Genomic DNA, 14659 nt, shown 5'->3' with positions numbered 1-14659 from the left:
GGGGCGGCAGCGCGCCTGCGCGGAGGGGGGAGGGGATGGAGAGTGGATCCGGGGGGAGGGGAATCATCCGTGTAGGGGGAAGAGTAGTAAAGAGGGGAGACCCTTGAAGGGTGGTGACAGAGGGGGAGGGGAGGGCGGTTACTTTGGGGGTGAATGGGAAAGGATGGTCAGGGGAGCTGGGGGGGGTGTCACTGAGAAGGGGGATCGGGAGAGGAACAGGGCGGTGAGTGGGGAAGTCCGAGAAGAAGGGGAATTGAGGGTAGCCGCGGCGTTGGGGGGGAGGTCCTGGCCCTCACCTACCTGAGCAGTCTCCCTATGTTAAGTGGTCGGACCCTCCCCCAGCCCTCCAAGACCGGCTCTGCCTGCGTTTCTAACACCTTTTTGAGGTAGGCGGCTCCCCAGGCCCATTTTTCAGATGAGGAAGGTGAGGCCTGGGGGCTAAATAAGGGAATTTGGGGAGGATCACTGAGTGGGAGTCGGTGGAGCTGAGGCGTGGCCAGCGGCGGGAAGGGTCCTCAGGGATGGCCCAGGCATACTGGTGAAGGCAGTGCCACATTTTGGTGGAAGAGTGGCCTAGGCAGGCGCTAGGCCCTGGATGGTTCTGGTCCCAGGGCAGGGGGAGGGCCCCCTGGAGGTGGAGTTGGCGGCAGAGAGAGGGGCATTCAGTGAATTATAAATACTCCTGCTGGTCTGGTGGCTCTTCCCTTTGTCTCCACCAAAGGGAGCTCCAGCCGGGGCCTGAGCCCAGACTCGGGAATGAATGGCTCTGGGGCTGCTGTAGGGGCTGGGCCCGAGGCACAATTAGCCAGGAGGCTTTCCCCCAGGCCTGAGGGCAGAGGAGCTGGAAGGGAACAGCCCCAGGCCCAGCATGGCCCATCTGTTGTCACATAGACTGGGTGTTTGCGAACCCCTGGCCCAACCAGTTAGATGGGCCAGGATCCTGGCAGGCCCCGAGTAATCCCTTCCCTCCAGTTTGACACCCCCCCCCCACTTCGGCCCCCATGGCGCCTCTAGGCAGCGAGCATTGACTGAACTTAACCCTTCTGTATGCCAAGTAGGGCCCTGGCTGCAGGTCCATTTCCTGCTACTGGAGAATTAGAGCTAGTCAGGAAAGAGTTCAAGGAGGGAAGGTCCCATGAAGGTGCCCAGGGCTGTGCTTGGAAAGTGTGGAGGCCCAAGGCACAAACACCAGGCAGTTTGATCCCAACCCAGAAGCCAGGAAAGGAAGGACTAGAACAGGGGTCGGCAACATATGTCTCTCTGGCTCCACCTCCCAACCTGCCAGTCCGGGCAGAGCCCCAGGATGTGCCCCAGGGGGCCCTTCAGCCCCCGCCCCAGATTCCAGCGCCCTCCTTCCACAAGCGTTTATGGCTCTCACGGCCAAAAAGGTTGCCAGCCGTTGGACTAGAAGATCAGGCTGTGCAGGATGTAGAGGCAAAGGGCAGACACAAGGGGGATTGCTTTAGGGATAGTCATTTGGCTGCTGGGGAGCAGGGAGAAATTGGAGGAGATTATAGGCCAGAGATATGAAGACGATTTCCACTAAGGCATAGAGACAGCAGGCCTGGATAAAGGAGGTACTGGGTTCAAATTCGACCTCAGACACTGCCTAGCTGTGTGACCCTGGGCAAGTCACTTAACCCCAGTTGCCCAGCCCATACCATACCATTCCCCTGCCTCAGAACGCTACTATTGATTCTAAGACAAAGTAAAGGTTTTTAAAAATAAATAAACTAAGGCTGAGAAAGCAGAGACTGAACTAAAGAGTTGTGGGGGATGGACGGAGAGAAACAGGTCTCTGGTGGGGTGGGGGAAGCATCAAGGTGATTTGGAGATTGTGACCTTGGACCCCTGGAAGGCTGGAGTCCTTGTTGCCATCTGCTTCTCATTTCCGACACTGCCTTTTAACTGAAATTATTAAGGAACTGCTGGCCTCAACCCCTGATTTTGGGTACTTTTATCCAGAAGTCATTTTTCCTCCATACCTCAGCTCATCCCTTCTCCCCATCCCTGGCCCGACTCCAGGGTCCCATCTTTGGAACCCCTCTTGTCTGGTAGCTGATGAAGGTTCCAAATAATTTGAAATAAGTTTGGAAACAGTAGCCTGACCTGCTTTTCCTAGGGGCCGGGGCTTTTGAGGCCATTTGAAGCTGAGCTCTAACTGCAGCAGCAGCAGCCAGCACAGGGACTTCTCCAGTTGTTCTTCGGTGCCGAGGCACTTTCCCAACATTGGGATCTTCATTTCCTCCCTTCCGTGTAGTTTCTTAGGCTATCCTGTTCCCCTTGGATCTCTCCTTATGCCTGGACATCTCCACGTCCGCAGAGTAGCACCAACTCCAGGCTCAGAATTTGGAGATTCTGGTCAGCTCAGCCAGGTGCCGGGCAATGATAGCTCCTAAGCTGTCCTCACTGCATGCCTCTTACAGCCTCTTCAGATTTAACACCGTGCGGGTTTGCACTGGGCAGCAGTGAAAGGAACATGGGGGATCAGCTGGGATTGTCTTGTAACTGGCTTCTGGATAGGGGAGAGGGCAACAGACAGCCCCTCTCCACAACTGAGTCATCTTATTCAGTGAATTTTGTGCCTGTAGATAAAGAAAAAGAGAAGGAGAAACTGGAAGAAGATGAAGCGGCTGCTGCCAGCACCATGGCTGTCTCTGCCTCCCTCATGCCCCCGATCTGGGATAAAACAATTCCATATGATGGAGAATCCTTCCACCTTGAGTACATGGACCTGGATGAGTTCCTCCTGGAGAATGGGATCCCTGCCAGCCCCACTCACCTGATCCAGAATGCACTGTTGCCTGGGATTGAGCTGGAGGGGAAAGAGTCCACCAGCTCTTCCACAGCTTCTCCATCATCATCTTCCACCATGGTCTTTCAGCCCTCAGAGACAGCTTCCAGCACAGGTTGGTAATGGGGAGACAAGGGTCACCTGGCACTGCCCATCCGAACAGGGTTCTGGAACACAGTTAGAGGGACTTAAGCCCACATCTCAAAACCCCCGTGTCTACTCCCTTAATTTCTTTCTCCATCTAGAAGATTTTTGGAGAGATTTGGAAGGAGAAGTACTCTTTTCTCATACTTCTTTACACCCTTCAGAAAGGTCCCCCTTTCAGCAAGGGAAAAAAAGAGTAGCCACGTAGGCCCTGTGGAAGGCTTTCTTATGATCAGTAGTGCTACAGATGGCCAGAACAGCGTAGGGAAACTCAGAGCATCTGAGCCTTTGCTGACTGTCTTTCACTGGTGTCTTACTCTGGATCCTCTGAAGATATTTTAGCAGTGATTAGCAGGAGCCATAAACAGGTATAAAGGACTCCCAATTTCAGTGTCAGTCAGCAGACATGTATTGAGCAAGCCCATTTGGAAGCATTGCCTTCACATTTTTTTAAACTTCTTGTTTGGGGTACCTTCATGGTTCTTCACCTCAGTGAGAAGAGAGCCCCTCCCTCATCAGTGTAGAGCTAGCGGCTTGCTCCAAGAGCCGTTGATGTGGGAAGGCTGAGCCAGGCAAGTCCTTGGGGCTCGACTCAGCATCCTGGAATATTAAATCCCAGAGATCTCATCCAGCCTCCCTCCTACATCAGTTCTCCCCAGGAGAAGGCTTTGCATTTACTTTTCTGGGTATACACCTTCACTCAGTAGAATGCAAGCTCTTTGAAGGCAGGAACCGTTGTTTATTTTGCTCTGTCCCTGGCACATAGGAGGCAATTAATAAATGGATTTTCGTCGTTGTTTTTAAACCTTTACCTTCTGGCTTAGTAGCAATTCTAAGACAGAAGAATGGCAAAGGCTAGGCAAAGGGCACAAAGTGATTTGCCCAGGGTTACCCAGCTAGAAGGTGTCTGAGGCCAGATTGGAACCCAGATTCTCCTGACTCCAGGCCTGGCACTCATCCATTGTGCTATCCAGCCTCCTCTTTAACAGATGCTTAAATGAAGAAAATCCCTATTTTAACATCTTACAGGTGATCATCCAGTATCTGCTTAAATAGTTTCTGTAACAAGAAGCTTATTGCCTGCATTTTGAAAAATCATGGAGCACAGGAGAGGCATCGCTAGGTTGGAGGACACATGTCTCAATTCTCAAAAAAAGGAAGAGAATGGAGCCGCACACTATAGACTAGCGAGTTTAAGTTAAATTTCCGAGGAAATTCTAGAATGTGTTTTTAAAGGAATGGTTAGTGAACTGAGAAAAGGAAGAAGCAATCACGTAGCCAGGGTCCCACCAGGCCGACTTTGTTTTCTTTTTTGACAGGGTTACTAAATCAGTAAATCCAGGGAATACCAGAGATAGGTTTGTCCAGATTTTAGTAAAGTATCGACAGAGTCTCTTATGCTATTCCTATGGAAATACAGAGAAACATGGAGTAGACACAGGATAGCGAGGTGTATTTGAAATCAGTTGAAGAACATTTTGATGTAATGTTAGAAGATCTCCACCAGAGTGGGCCTCAGACTCTGCAGTTTAACATTTTATCAGTGATTTGGAGAAAGGCATCAAGGACCGCTAAAACTGAACAGTGGGGTCAGGCTTCAAAAATATCCTTGGGGATATGGGGTGCAGTTAGGTGGCTCAGTGGCTGGAGTGCCAGGCCTGGAGTTGGAGGGTCCTGGGTTCCAATGTAGCCTTCCTAACTGTGTGACCTTGGGCAAGTCACTTAACCCCCATTGCCTAGCTAGCTCTTACCATTCTTCTGCTATTGATTATAAGATAGACGGTAAGGGTTTAATATATATCCTTGTGGGCTCAAATCCTGACTTGAGGTGAAATGAATTAGTCTGACTACTAAGGTGAAATGTTTTAAATTTAAGCAAGCTGAAGAGATCACAGTGTGGGCTGTGGCTTCTGGGAATTTCGCTAATGCCATTTTGGGCTGCATTAGCAGACTGAGAGGGGAGAATGGGAGAAGAGTCTGGTCCTCCTCCAGCCTGATCACCCCACAGATGGAGGAGGATAGTTCAGTCTTTGGGAACACTCAGGGCCAGGAGAATGAAGAAAGGCCTTGAGTTCCTGCCATCTGAGGGGTGGATTGAAGGAACACAGGATGTCAGCTTTGGGAAGATTCAGAAGAGGCAGGAGAGAGACCTCGAAGTAATAGAAAGGCTGCCATGTGGAAGAGAGAGCCAGACTAGTTCATGATCTCGGCACACCAAATGAGGGGGAACAAATGGCCAAGGCGACTCTGAATCCAGGCCTTTCAGATTTCATAGAACAGAAGAAAGCCCAAGGTTCCATTGGCATGAAGCTTTGCCCAGCTTTATTGAATTTATCAAACAGAAAATGACTCTAACTCTTTGTGCCTTTGAAATTCTTTTTGTGTGTTTTGGGTTGTGACATCAACTGTGATTGTGGTGTGGCAGGGGAGGTTTTTCTTGGTGTGGTACTGGTTTGTGCAATACTTTGTGATTTCTGGAGCCAGATTGCATTCTGAAAAAGGGAACCACAGTGTATTTAGAAAGATGCATCTGGGGATAAAACACGGATCTTTGGGAACCCTGAGAGTGGGATTGATGATGTGTTGTTTTTTTTTTTCAGAATCCTCTGTGGAAAATGAAAGAGAGACTCCCAGCCCCATTGACCCCAGCTGTGTGGAGGTGGATGTGAACTTCAACCCTGACCCTGCGGATCTGGTCCTCTCCAGTGTGCCTGGGGGTGAGCTCTTCAACCCTCGAAAGCACAAGTTTGCCGAAGAGGACCTGAAGCCTCAGCCAATGATCAAAAAGGCCAAGAAGGTCTTTGTCCCTGATGAGCAGAAGGTAATTTGGTTTCTCTCCTGGGGCCCTGTTGGCTGGCTAGTCTCTGTGTCTTGTTCTTTCTGAAAGATGAATCCGCCCGCTAGGCTGTGAGGGACTCCTGCTCACTTCCCTCTGCCTCGTAGCCGGGAGGACCCTTCTGCATTAGTGATAGTGCACGGAGTGTGACATAGTCAGGGCTGGGAACCTGGGCTGATACAAGCCTTGCTTAGTTCTGGATGCAGTAAAATGAGACTCCCTGTTTGCAGAAGCAGGGTTCCAGGCAGAGGGATTAGTAGGCCTTTTAGTGTTAGCTTGGACCTTGGAGACCTGCCTCAGGTGACTTGCCAAAGTCATCCAGGTAAAGTTAATGGTGGCTTTAGAGCTCAGCTGCCCTGGCTCCTGGTCCACTTTCCTTTTTGCTTCCTCACAGGGTTCCTCCTCTGCCCCTCTGACAGCTGGCACACCAGAGCTCACTAAAGCTCACTTAGCCCCTAAGGATAGCTGTGGGAATGAAAAGAGAGTTACCCTTTGATCGGGGGATCTGGAAACCTCTGAGACTTGGGACCTTTGATCCCTAGGGCTCACCTCTGGTCCACTGGGAGGCCCCCGGGCCAATCGGGTGTCTTAGTCGTCCCCAAAGGTTTCTAAGTGAACTTTTCCAGGGGAAAGAGAAGGGTTACTCTGAACATGCACCGTCATGGGTGTAGCTTAACAGAAACAATACTGGCTTTGGAGTCAGAGGCCCGGAGTCGAACCGTGGCTCCCAGCTGACCTGGGCACTTGGAGCGTCATTTCACTCTCTAGCAGTGAGGGGGTTAGCTTGGATGTGGTGGGTCTCTCCTCCTCCCTGCTGTGCCCTGGCTGGGGCCCAAGTCAGAAGGGGAAAACCAAGATGTGGAGCAGAGGTAGGGATAGAGGCTCCTCCGGTGCTCGAGCACACTAAGACCTCTCAAACGTTTCACCCAGGATGAAAAGTACTGGACGCGCCGGAAGAAGAACAACGTGGCTGCCAAGCGCTCCCGGGATGCCCGGAGACTGAAGGAGAATCAGATCACCATCCGTGCTGCTTTCCTGGAGAAAGAGAACACGGCCCTCAGGACGGAGGTTGCAGAGTTGCGCAAGGAAGTGGGCAAATGCAAGAGCATTGTCTCCAAGTATGAGACGAAATACGGACCCTTGTAAGCACCATCCCCTCTCTGTGTTAGACGTCTCTGCCGAGGGACTCCCAGAGCGAGTGTGTGGGGAGGCACTGGGACTCACCACAGCTAGCAGGAGGCCCGCTGCTCCCAGCCTGCCTTGTGCCAGGGCCCTTCTGCCCCAAGGGTGTCCCAGAGGGTGCATCTGGAGGACTTGGTAACCCCTCACTCTGAGGGGCAGGATTCCCTGCTGGTGGAGGAATAAAGGGACTCTCTTTAGATGGGTGACTAGGGCTCAGCTTTCTACCCTTGGACATCCCAGTTGGATTGGAAAGGGGACCCTCTGGAGTGTACAGCCTCCTTTCATTGAGTGCTCACTCTTTCTTTGACTTTCCTTCCATTTTAGATCTGGGCTAACAAGGGCTGCCTCTCTGTGGCATCTTGGAATGGTCCCTGGTTTTTCCTGCCCTCACATCCCATCAGATAGCAGGGTGTGTTGGCCAGGTAGGATATCCCCCTGGAAAAGGGGCAGGATCTTCTGGAATAGGAAAGGTCCCTGCCCACCCTCCTTGGAGCTCTGCTCAACCCAGAGCCTGGTGTTTTTCTGGCACGCCTCACTGTCAGCAGCCTGTGAGCGTGTCCTTTAGCACCTGCATTAGATCTGAACCAGACATGATTGCAGGGGGAGGTCAGGAAGCAGCGGAGGCGTCCAAGACTTAGGAATCGCCTCTGTCCTGTCTTCAATTGAGCCGTCATCCTTGTCACCAAGGTCAGTGGGAGGGAGGCAGGCCTGCGGCTGACAGTGAGGTGTTGGCCACCCAAGATTGCCTGCATTGGTTCGTCCTGCCTGCTGTGGCCAATGCCAGATGTTTTATGTAAACTAGGGAGGAAAGGTTTCTTCTAGGTGGTCCTGGTGAGCAGACCCTGTGGTTCGTGCCTCCCCACTTTGAAACAGGTCACGGTTGGTGGTCTAGGGACACTTGTCGAAAGGAGCACATCTAGTTTTGTTTTGGCGATCGGTGCCGGGGCTTTGTCTGGTCTCTCACCGATCTCCCCTGACGTCGTCGTCTTGGCCAGCGATGGGGAAGGTGGGAGTGTAGGGACCAGGGCCGCTAGGTCTGGACTGATTTGTGAGAGAAGGAAAGCTTGTGAGTTGGAAGGTTCTGGGCAGTTTTGCAAGTCACAAAGATCCCTTCTGTGTCCCCAGGTGGTGCAGCCGTTCGCCCCCCTTGTCTTCAGGCTGGTGTGGGCATGAAGGCAAAGCCGTCCTTGTCCTTGACTTTTTAGCTGGTGCTTGCCCTTCTGAGTAGATTGCTCTTATTTCCTCTGCACCGATGAGACCCTTCCAAGACCCTTGGGCCAGCTGGAGAGCCCTCGAGTCGCCGGGGATTCTTTGAGGGGTGGGAAGAGGGAAGGGAAGGTGCATGTGTCAGAAGGAAAGGAGATCACGGACAAAATTGTCACACTTACCACTTTGCTTTATTTAAAGCGACCTGTCAGATTCCGAGTGACGTCGCTCTAAAGACTTTTAACAAACGCGAATGTTAAAAACCACATGTGAATCCATCGGCAGTGGCCAGTGACGTCCAGGAGGCTTGCCACATCTGGTGATGATGACCCACTTGCCTGCCTCTGGGGGTGGCCGGAGGACAGTGCCTCCTTCAGTGCCCCCCGAGGCTTCTGGTTGGAGGTTGGAAAACACAAGAGACACGCAGGACTTCTCCCCGAGTGAGCCGGGCACCTGGCCGGGCAGCCCTCGCCCTGCTGTTGGCGGCAGGGATAGAAGCATGGGGGTAACTGCTCTGATGTGTCTTCGTTTTCCTTGGCCAGAGACGCTCTGGTTTCTTTCTAGGTACATAGCCAGCTAGATCTGTGTATATACATATAGAGACTCGTTTTTAGGAGTAAGCACTGCTAACCATTTCTTCATCGTGGTGTGATTCCAGTTGGTGGGATCGTTCTCTCCCACCCGCTGAGCCCCGTCCTCAGTCAGGGCCCCATCCCCCACAGCTTTCTGGAGAAGGAGGGGTGCTGCTATGCCGAATGAAAGATCCCTAGTACAAGCCAGGCAGCAGGAATGCAGGAGTTGGATTAGGGCCGATGCCTTGGACCTGGCAGGCCCTGCGCAACCGTGGCCAAAGATGAGGGCCCATGTGGAACCACAAGAGGGGAGGGGGGCCTTGTGATTTTCTTCATGGTAACGGAAGGACGCCCTTGACCCCCAGCCACGCCATTTCTTGTGCCAAGAAGAGGACGCAGAGATTAATTCTGTATTCTGAGAAGAGTTCAGGAGAGCAAAGGAAGGTTAACAACCGGGATGTGTTTTCTGAGACGTTGGAGGCCGGGTGGGGGCACTCTCATTGGTGTCTCGGCATTCTGCCTTCAGCCTCCTTGTGGGAGCTGCTCCATTTTGGATCCTTCAGAACTGACAAATCATGAGTAAGCTTGAGTGTTAGAAGCTTATACGTAAAAGAATGTGTACTGATCACTTGAGAAGTCCAGACCAAGGTGGAGGCCTGTGGGGAGAAGAACCTGCGGCCCCGCGGGCTTCCTCTGGGGGAGTGGCGCTGGGGAGATGGTCAGTTAGTTGGGAGAGGCCGCCAGGGGGCTCGGGCCCTCTGGACTCTGCTGCCTGCTCGCTGGGCCCCGATCACTGTCGCACAGACCACCTTGCAGCTCCTGGACGGGGACTTTGCTCGTATTTCTGCTAATGTAGCACAATACATTTTTTAGAAAAATGAAAAAAAAAAAAAAAAGACAGTCGCAAGACAGCTGTTCATACTGTGTTTCTGGTGCCAGAGGGCCACGTGATGGATGTTTATTTTTCTACGTTTTGGATAGTCTGGGGCAGGCAGGAGCTGGGATGGCAAAGGATGCTTCCCGTCTCCCCTCTGGGAGTGTGTCAGGGGTGTCTGGGAGGTGGCCTCATTTGGCGGGCATCTCTGTGTGAGCTTCTAAGGACAAGGCAGGAGGGAAGCCAAGGAAGAAGGTGCAAGCTCGGACCTTCCCATATGATAACTCGTTGGCCTTGTGTGTCCTCGTGTGTATGTGTTCTGCTTGTGGGGCGAGAGGGAGGGGGTGGGAATGGGACCTTCCAAAAAACCCAAGGAATTAAATATTTTGAGACAAATTTTGGTCGGCCTCTTCTGTATTACTGCTTTCCCTACTCGGCTCGTTAACCCAGAGCTTTCTTCCCCCAGTCCTGCTCTGGCTGCTGCAGCCTTTCTGAGCAGACCTGGCTTAGGAACTAGGAGGGATTTGTCAGAGAGCCCTGGGGCCACTTCCTTGATCTAGAGCAGGGGTTCCCAAACTTTTTTGGCCAACCGCCCCCTTTCCAGAAAAAAGATTACTTGGTGCTCCCTGTCACATACTATCACCACCCCCTGGATCGCTGCAGCACCCACCAGGGAGCGGGGGCGCCCCTTTGGGAATCACTCATCTATAGCCTCCTCTCTGGCCAGTAGAGATGGTAAAGCCCTCTCTCCTGCTTACTTCAGGTGGGAAAACATCCCAGATAATGACAAGCAGTCTCTCTAGGCAGGGGACAGTGTCTAAAGCAGTGATTCTCAAAGTGGGCGCCACCGCCCCCTGCTGGGTGCTGCAGTGATCCAGGGGAGCTATGATGGCCGCAGGTGCCTTTATCTTTCCTATTAATTGCTATTAAAATTAAAAAAATTTAATTTCCAGGGGGCTAAGTCATATTTTTCCTGGAAAGGGGGCGGCAGGCCAAAAAAGTTTGGGAACCCCTGGCCTAGACCCTAATTGCAACCCCCCAACCTGGGACTGGCCCAGTGGCCTTGTTCTCATAGGCTCCCCCACGCCTGAAAACCTGTGTCCTGGGAAGGCCCCCCAGCATCCTGCTGGAGCCAACCCTCTTCAGCCTCATCGTCATCCCTCCTGGACAATGCCTGCTTGTGGGTCAAGGAGAGGGCCTGGCTCCTGCCCAGCACATCTTTGCAGAAAGAACTTGGGATTCCTTGAACTGGCTGAGCTGTAGGTCACCTGCAAGACCCTCAGAGTGGCCCGTCCTCTTGAACTGACATTGGCTCTGACTTGGGGGGGGGGGGAAGGGGGCGGAGGTGGAGGCGGAGTGGGGATTTCTGGGTCCTTTGTTCCCCTTTAGGGCAGAAATTCTGGATGTCAGCTTAAAATGCAGTAGACCACAGCTGGGAGCAGTTGGGTTAGAACAAGATGGAATTTCTTTTCTTCTGTGCCCCTCAGGTTAGAGCCTTTTGGCACAGGCCTTGAGTATACATGTGGCAACCCCATTTTCAATAGGGGCCTCTGTGTGAGGTCTCATTGCAGAGAGACCATGGCCAGACCTTGGCTAGGACTTGTTGGGTCTTTCGTCTCAATGGGTTTCAATTTGTAATTCCATAGAAGGAAGGGGATTAGATGATGTTAGAAGCCCCTCCTAGACCTGACACCCCTTGTTCTAGCTCCCTACCAGCCTGACACCCCCTGTTCTTAGGCCCTCCCAGCTCTCTCAAGGTCTTTAAAACCAGCTCCCAGCAGTTGCATTTACCCCTTTAGGGGGCTTGTCTCCAACCTGGGCCTGGCCGTTCTTTTCCCTGTCACTAGACTCTCAGAGTGGTCCAGGAGCTCTTTCCAGGGCAGAACTGGCCATTCTTTAGGCTCCCAAAGTGGTGACAGCCTCAGGTTCTGGGTCCCCTGGACAACCACAGGGCAGTGGGGATGGCAGACCCAAGGCCTGGCTTGGCACCAACCCACTGAATGGACAGCTAGCTCACTGCCAGTCTTGACTAATGGGGGCAGCTGCCACTGCCAGACAATAAGGGCTGCATGGGTCGGGGGGGGGACCATCTGAAAAACAATTAGCCAAAGAAAGGCTGGTATAACAGTGATGCTCAGTCTGGGGCACCCACTCTGCCCGGGGGAGCCCTCTCCAGCCAAGGCATGGACTAGTCCCAGGTAGGCAAGGAGGGCCTGAACTAGTCAGCTTCCTCTCCTGGTGCCCCCTGCATCCTTTTCCAATGATCCATCCCAGATGGCACCGATCAGCGAGGGCCTGAGCTTCTTGGGGTCTGGGACTTTCCAAGCCCCCAAGTCGATGGTCCCAATATCCGCCATCTCCGTGGTGCCCTCAGGTCCCCACTGAACCATCCTATCCCCCATGCTAGGCCTAAAATAAACTGATGGCAGCCCCCAGGCCTGCCTCCCTCTGGACTGTGAGCCCTGGTTTTCTGCCCATGGCACAGAGCCCCTGCTCAGGCTGATCTGGTGCCTCTTTCCTAGAAGGGGCTCCAGCCGCCCTGCCCTCAGTGGAATTCCCTTGTGGAGCAGCCCTAGGAGACTTCCTCTGGCCTCTTCGGCCTATTCCCTCCTTCCCCAGCCCAAGCCTCTCCAGTGGTCCCACTTATAGCTGGTGGGGAGGGGCGGCAGTGGTCATTTCAAATATGCTTCAGGCGAAGAAGGGTAGGATGGAGGATCTTGCCAAGCCCAAGGTCCTCGGATTCTCTGAAAAGAAGAGAAATCCTGCTTTTCCAATGGAGGAAGGAGAGAAGATGGGCTGAAGCAAGATGGCACAGTATCTCCCCTGAGGATGGAAGAAGGCACAACGGGCCTCCTAATCCCATTTGGCAGATGCAGAACAATTCCAAAGGGGGGATGTGAATTGCCCTTGGATGCATGCACAACACTCGTACTTGGTGAGGGACCTCAGCCAAACTAGAATCCAGATCTCCTGCCTGCAGTTCCTGCTTTGGATTTTAATCTCGAAGGGGTCTTAGAGATCCCCCAAGTGGTCCAGCCCACCTAGGTCCACCGAGAAGGGAACAGCCTGTGGGAAGTGACTTTCCTTCTTACAAGTCCTAAGGAACAAAGCTGGGATTTGAGATTCTTTGATTGAAAATTAAGAGCATCCAGAGGGATGTGAGTGGAGTTGTCTGGGACAGGGCCTGGGCAGGGAGGCTGGGGCCTGTCTCTGTCTGTATCCCAGCAGAAGGCATTCTGGGAGAGTGCAGCTGGCCCATGCCTGGGGCAAAGGCCAGCGGTGCTGTACAGCCAGAGGGCAGAGGTCACCACACTGTTCACTGCCCCTAGCATCCTCCAGGGTGAGAGAGGAGGTCCATGCTCAGGCCAAAGGGCAGGGGACGGCCCAGCCGTCTCTGCCTGCGAGGTGGCACAGAATGGCCTGGAAATAGAGGCCAGAGCCCTTTTCTTCACCACCCACCAGTCCAGCTTAACCTTCGCACTCTCTTCTCCTCGCCCAGCAAAGTATCTATGGGTCTCCTCCCCGTGGCAGCTGGGTTGAGCCTCTCCCCATCTCATGCCCACCTCCTGCTTCCCATTGCCCAGGCCCAGCCAAGGGCTCCAACTTGTTTTACACCATCCTTTCTGGTCTGACTGAGGATTTGGAGATGGGAAGGACCACAGGGATCATCTAGGGCAGCCCTACTGAATCTGAAAATGGAACCAGTCCCAGAGTCACCAGCCAAGGCCTCCACCTCCATCTCTAGCTGAAAAATGGGGCTAATATTCACCTCACATGGGTGGTTTGAATTTTTAAATCCTTACAATATGTGTATTGGTTCCAAGGCAGAAGAGAGGTAAGAGCTGGACAATGAGGGTTAAGTGACTTGCCCAGGTTCACCCAGTTGAAGCCAGATTAGAACTCAAGACCTCCCATTTCTAGGCCTGACTCTTAATCCACTGAACCACCTAGCTGTGCCCCCCCCCAACAACCACCACTAGATTGTTGAGAGGACACAATTAACTAGTTTGGAGTGCTTTATAAAACTTAAATGCTTCATGATATCAGGGGAAAGAATTGGCTTCCTAAAAATCCCAGCTATCCAGAAGTAGGGTGGGCTGCCACAGTAGGTTGTGAGCTTCCCTAGGCCTGGAGGTATCCGAGCAGCAGGGTGAGGGGGAGATCTCTGGTTGGTCCTCATGTGCCTTCTGGGTGCGAAGTGTGGCTCCTTCTCCTTCCCTAAGATTCGTAGGGTTTCCAAGGGCCTCTACAGAGGTTTTAACACTCTCATTTTACCGAATCTCAGGAAGTTTGGTGCCCATAGATGGGTGGTGGGAGGGGTTAGAGCCGAGCCCAGTCCCGGCCAACCACAGCAGCAGGGCCAGGGGCGTGGGGGGGGCCCCCATTGAAGTTCTGCCTCTACCCATATCGTCTATGACGCCTAGAATGGGCCCAGACGTAGGCGCTCCAAGACAGTAAGGGAGTTTCCTCCCTGGGCACTGCCCACGTCAATGGAATTGCGGGAGTGATCCAAAAAGGGAAGGCACGAAGTCGTCTGTGGGCTGATGAAGCGCGCAGTGCTTGACCCACGACCAGCATTCCTTCCGAAAGGGCGGCTGAGTGTGAGAGGAAATGGAGGGGCTGCCCTACGGAGGCCCTCACGTCCTGGCCATCCTCAGCTGGTGCTGAACATGGTGCCCAGCACGAGGGCCGTGAAGATGAGCAGGAAGCACCCCAGGCCCTGAAGGAGCCACAGGGAGGAAGGAGGGAGCCAGGGAGGGAGCACTCTCAACTGGAGAGAGCACATAGTGAACTGAGCCTAGAAAGGGAAGAAAGTTTTCCAGGGGCAAAGCCAGTGAGCACTTCCCAGGCAATGTGCAGAGGCAGCAAAGGTCAGGCAGAGTCCGGAAACACAAAGGAATCCCCACCCCAAAGCCTTCTGGTGGGTAGAAGGTGCTGTGGATGAAGGGAATAATAGGAGATAAAGTGAGCCCAGCTGCAGTGGTGGGCTTCCAGGGACAAACCTAGAGTTAGGGGTGAGGCCAGCTGGAGTTTCACATTGGAATCATACA

General features: G+C 53.1%; 1 protein-coding gene across 3 annotated transcripts in view; it reads left to right on the top strand.

Annotated features, from left to right (window-relative positions):
* The window catches only part of TEF (TEF transcription factor, PAR bZIP family member), a 36736-nt gene extending 26633 nt beyond the window's left edge, over positions 1-10103 (top strand). Inside the window, exons 2-5 of one of the 3 annotated variants that reach the window (XM_044678028.1) lie at positions 2592-2909; positions 5539-5759; positions 6705-7378; positions 8364-10103. In XM_044678028.1, coding sequence (XP_044533963.1) covers positions 2592-2909; positions 5539-5759; positions 6705-6920 — 755 coding nt within the window. In that variant the 3' untranslated portion in view covers positions 6921-7378; positions 8364-10103. Of the gene's footprint in view, positions 1-2591; positions 2910-5538; positions 5760-6704; positions 7379-8081 lie in introns of all 3 variants that reach the window. The other 2 variants (XM_044678026.1, XM_044678027.1) reach the window with 2 other exon arrangements.
* The last annotated feature ends 4556 nt before the right edge of the window (positions 10104-14659 follow it).

Source organism: Gracilinanus agilis, chromosome 5 (genome assembly GCF_016433145.1).
Source record: "Gracilinanus agilis isolate LMUSP501 chromosome 5, AgileGrace, whole genome shotgun sequence".
NCBI classification, from domain to species: Eukaryota; Metazoa; Chordata; class Mammalia; order Didelphimorphia; family Didelphidae; genus Gracilinanus; species Gracilinanus agilis.
This window is presented reverse-complemented; position numbering and strand designations above follow the sequence as displayed.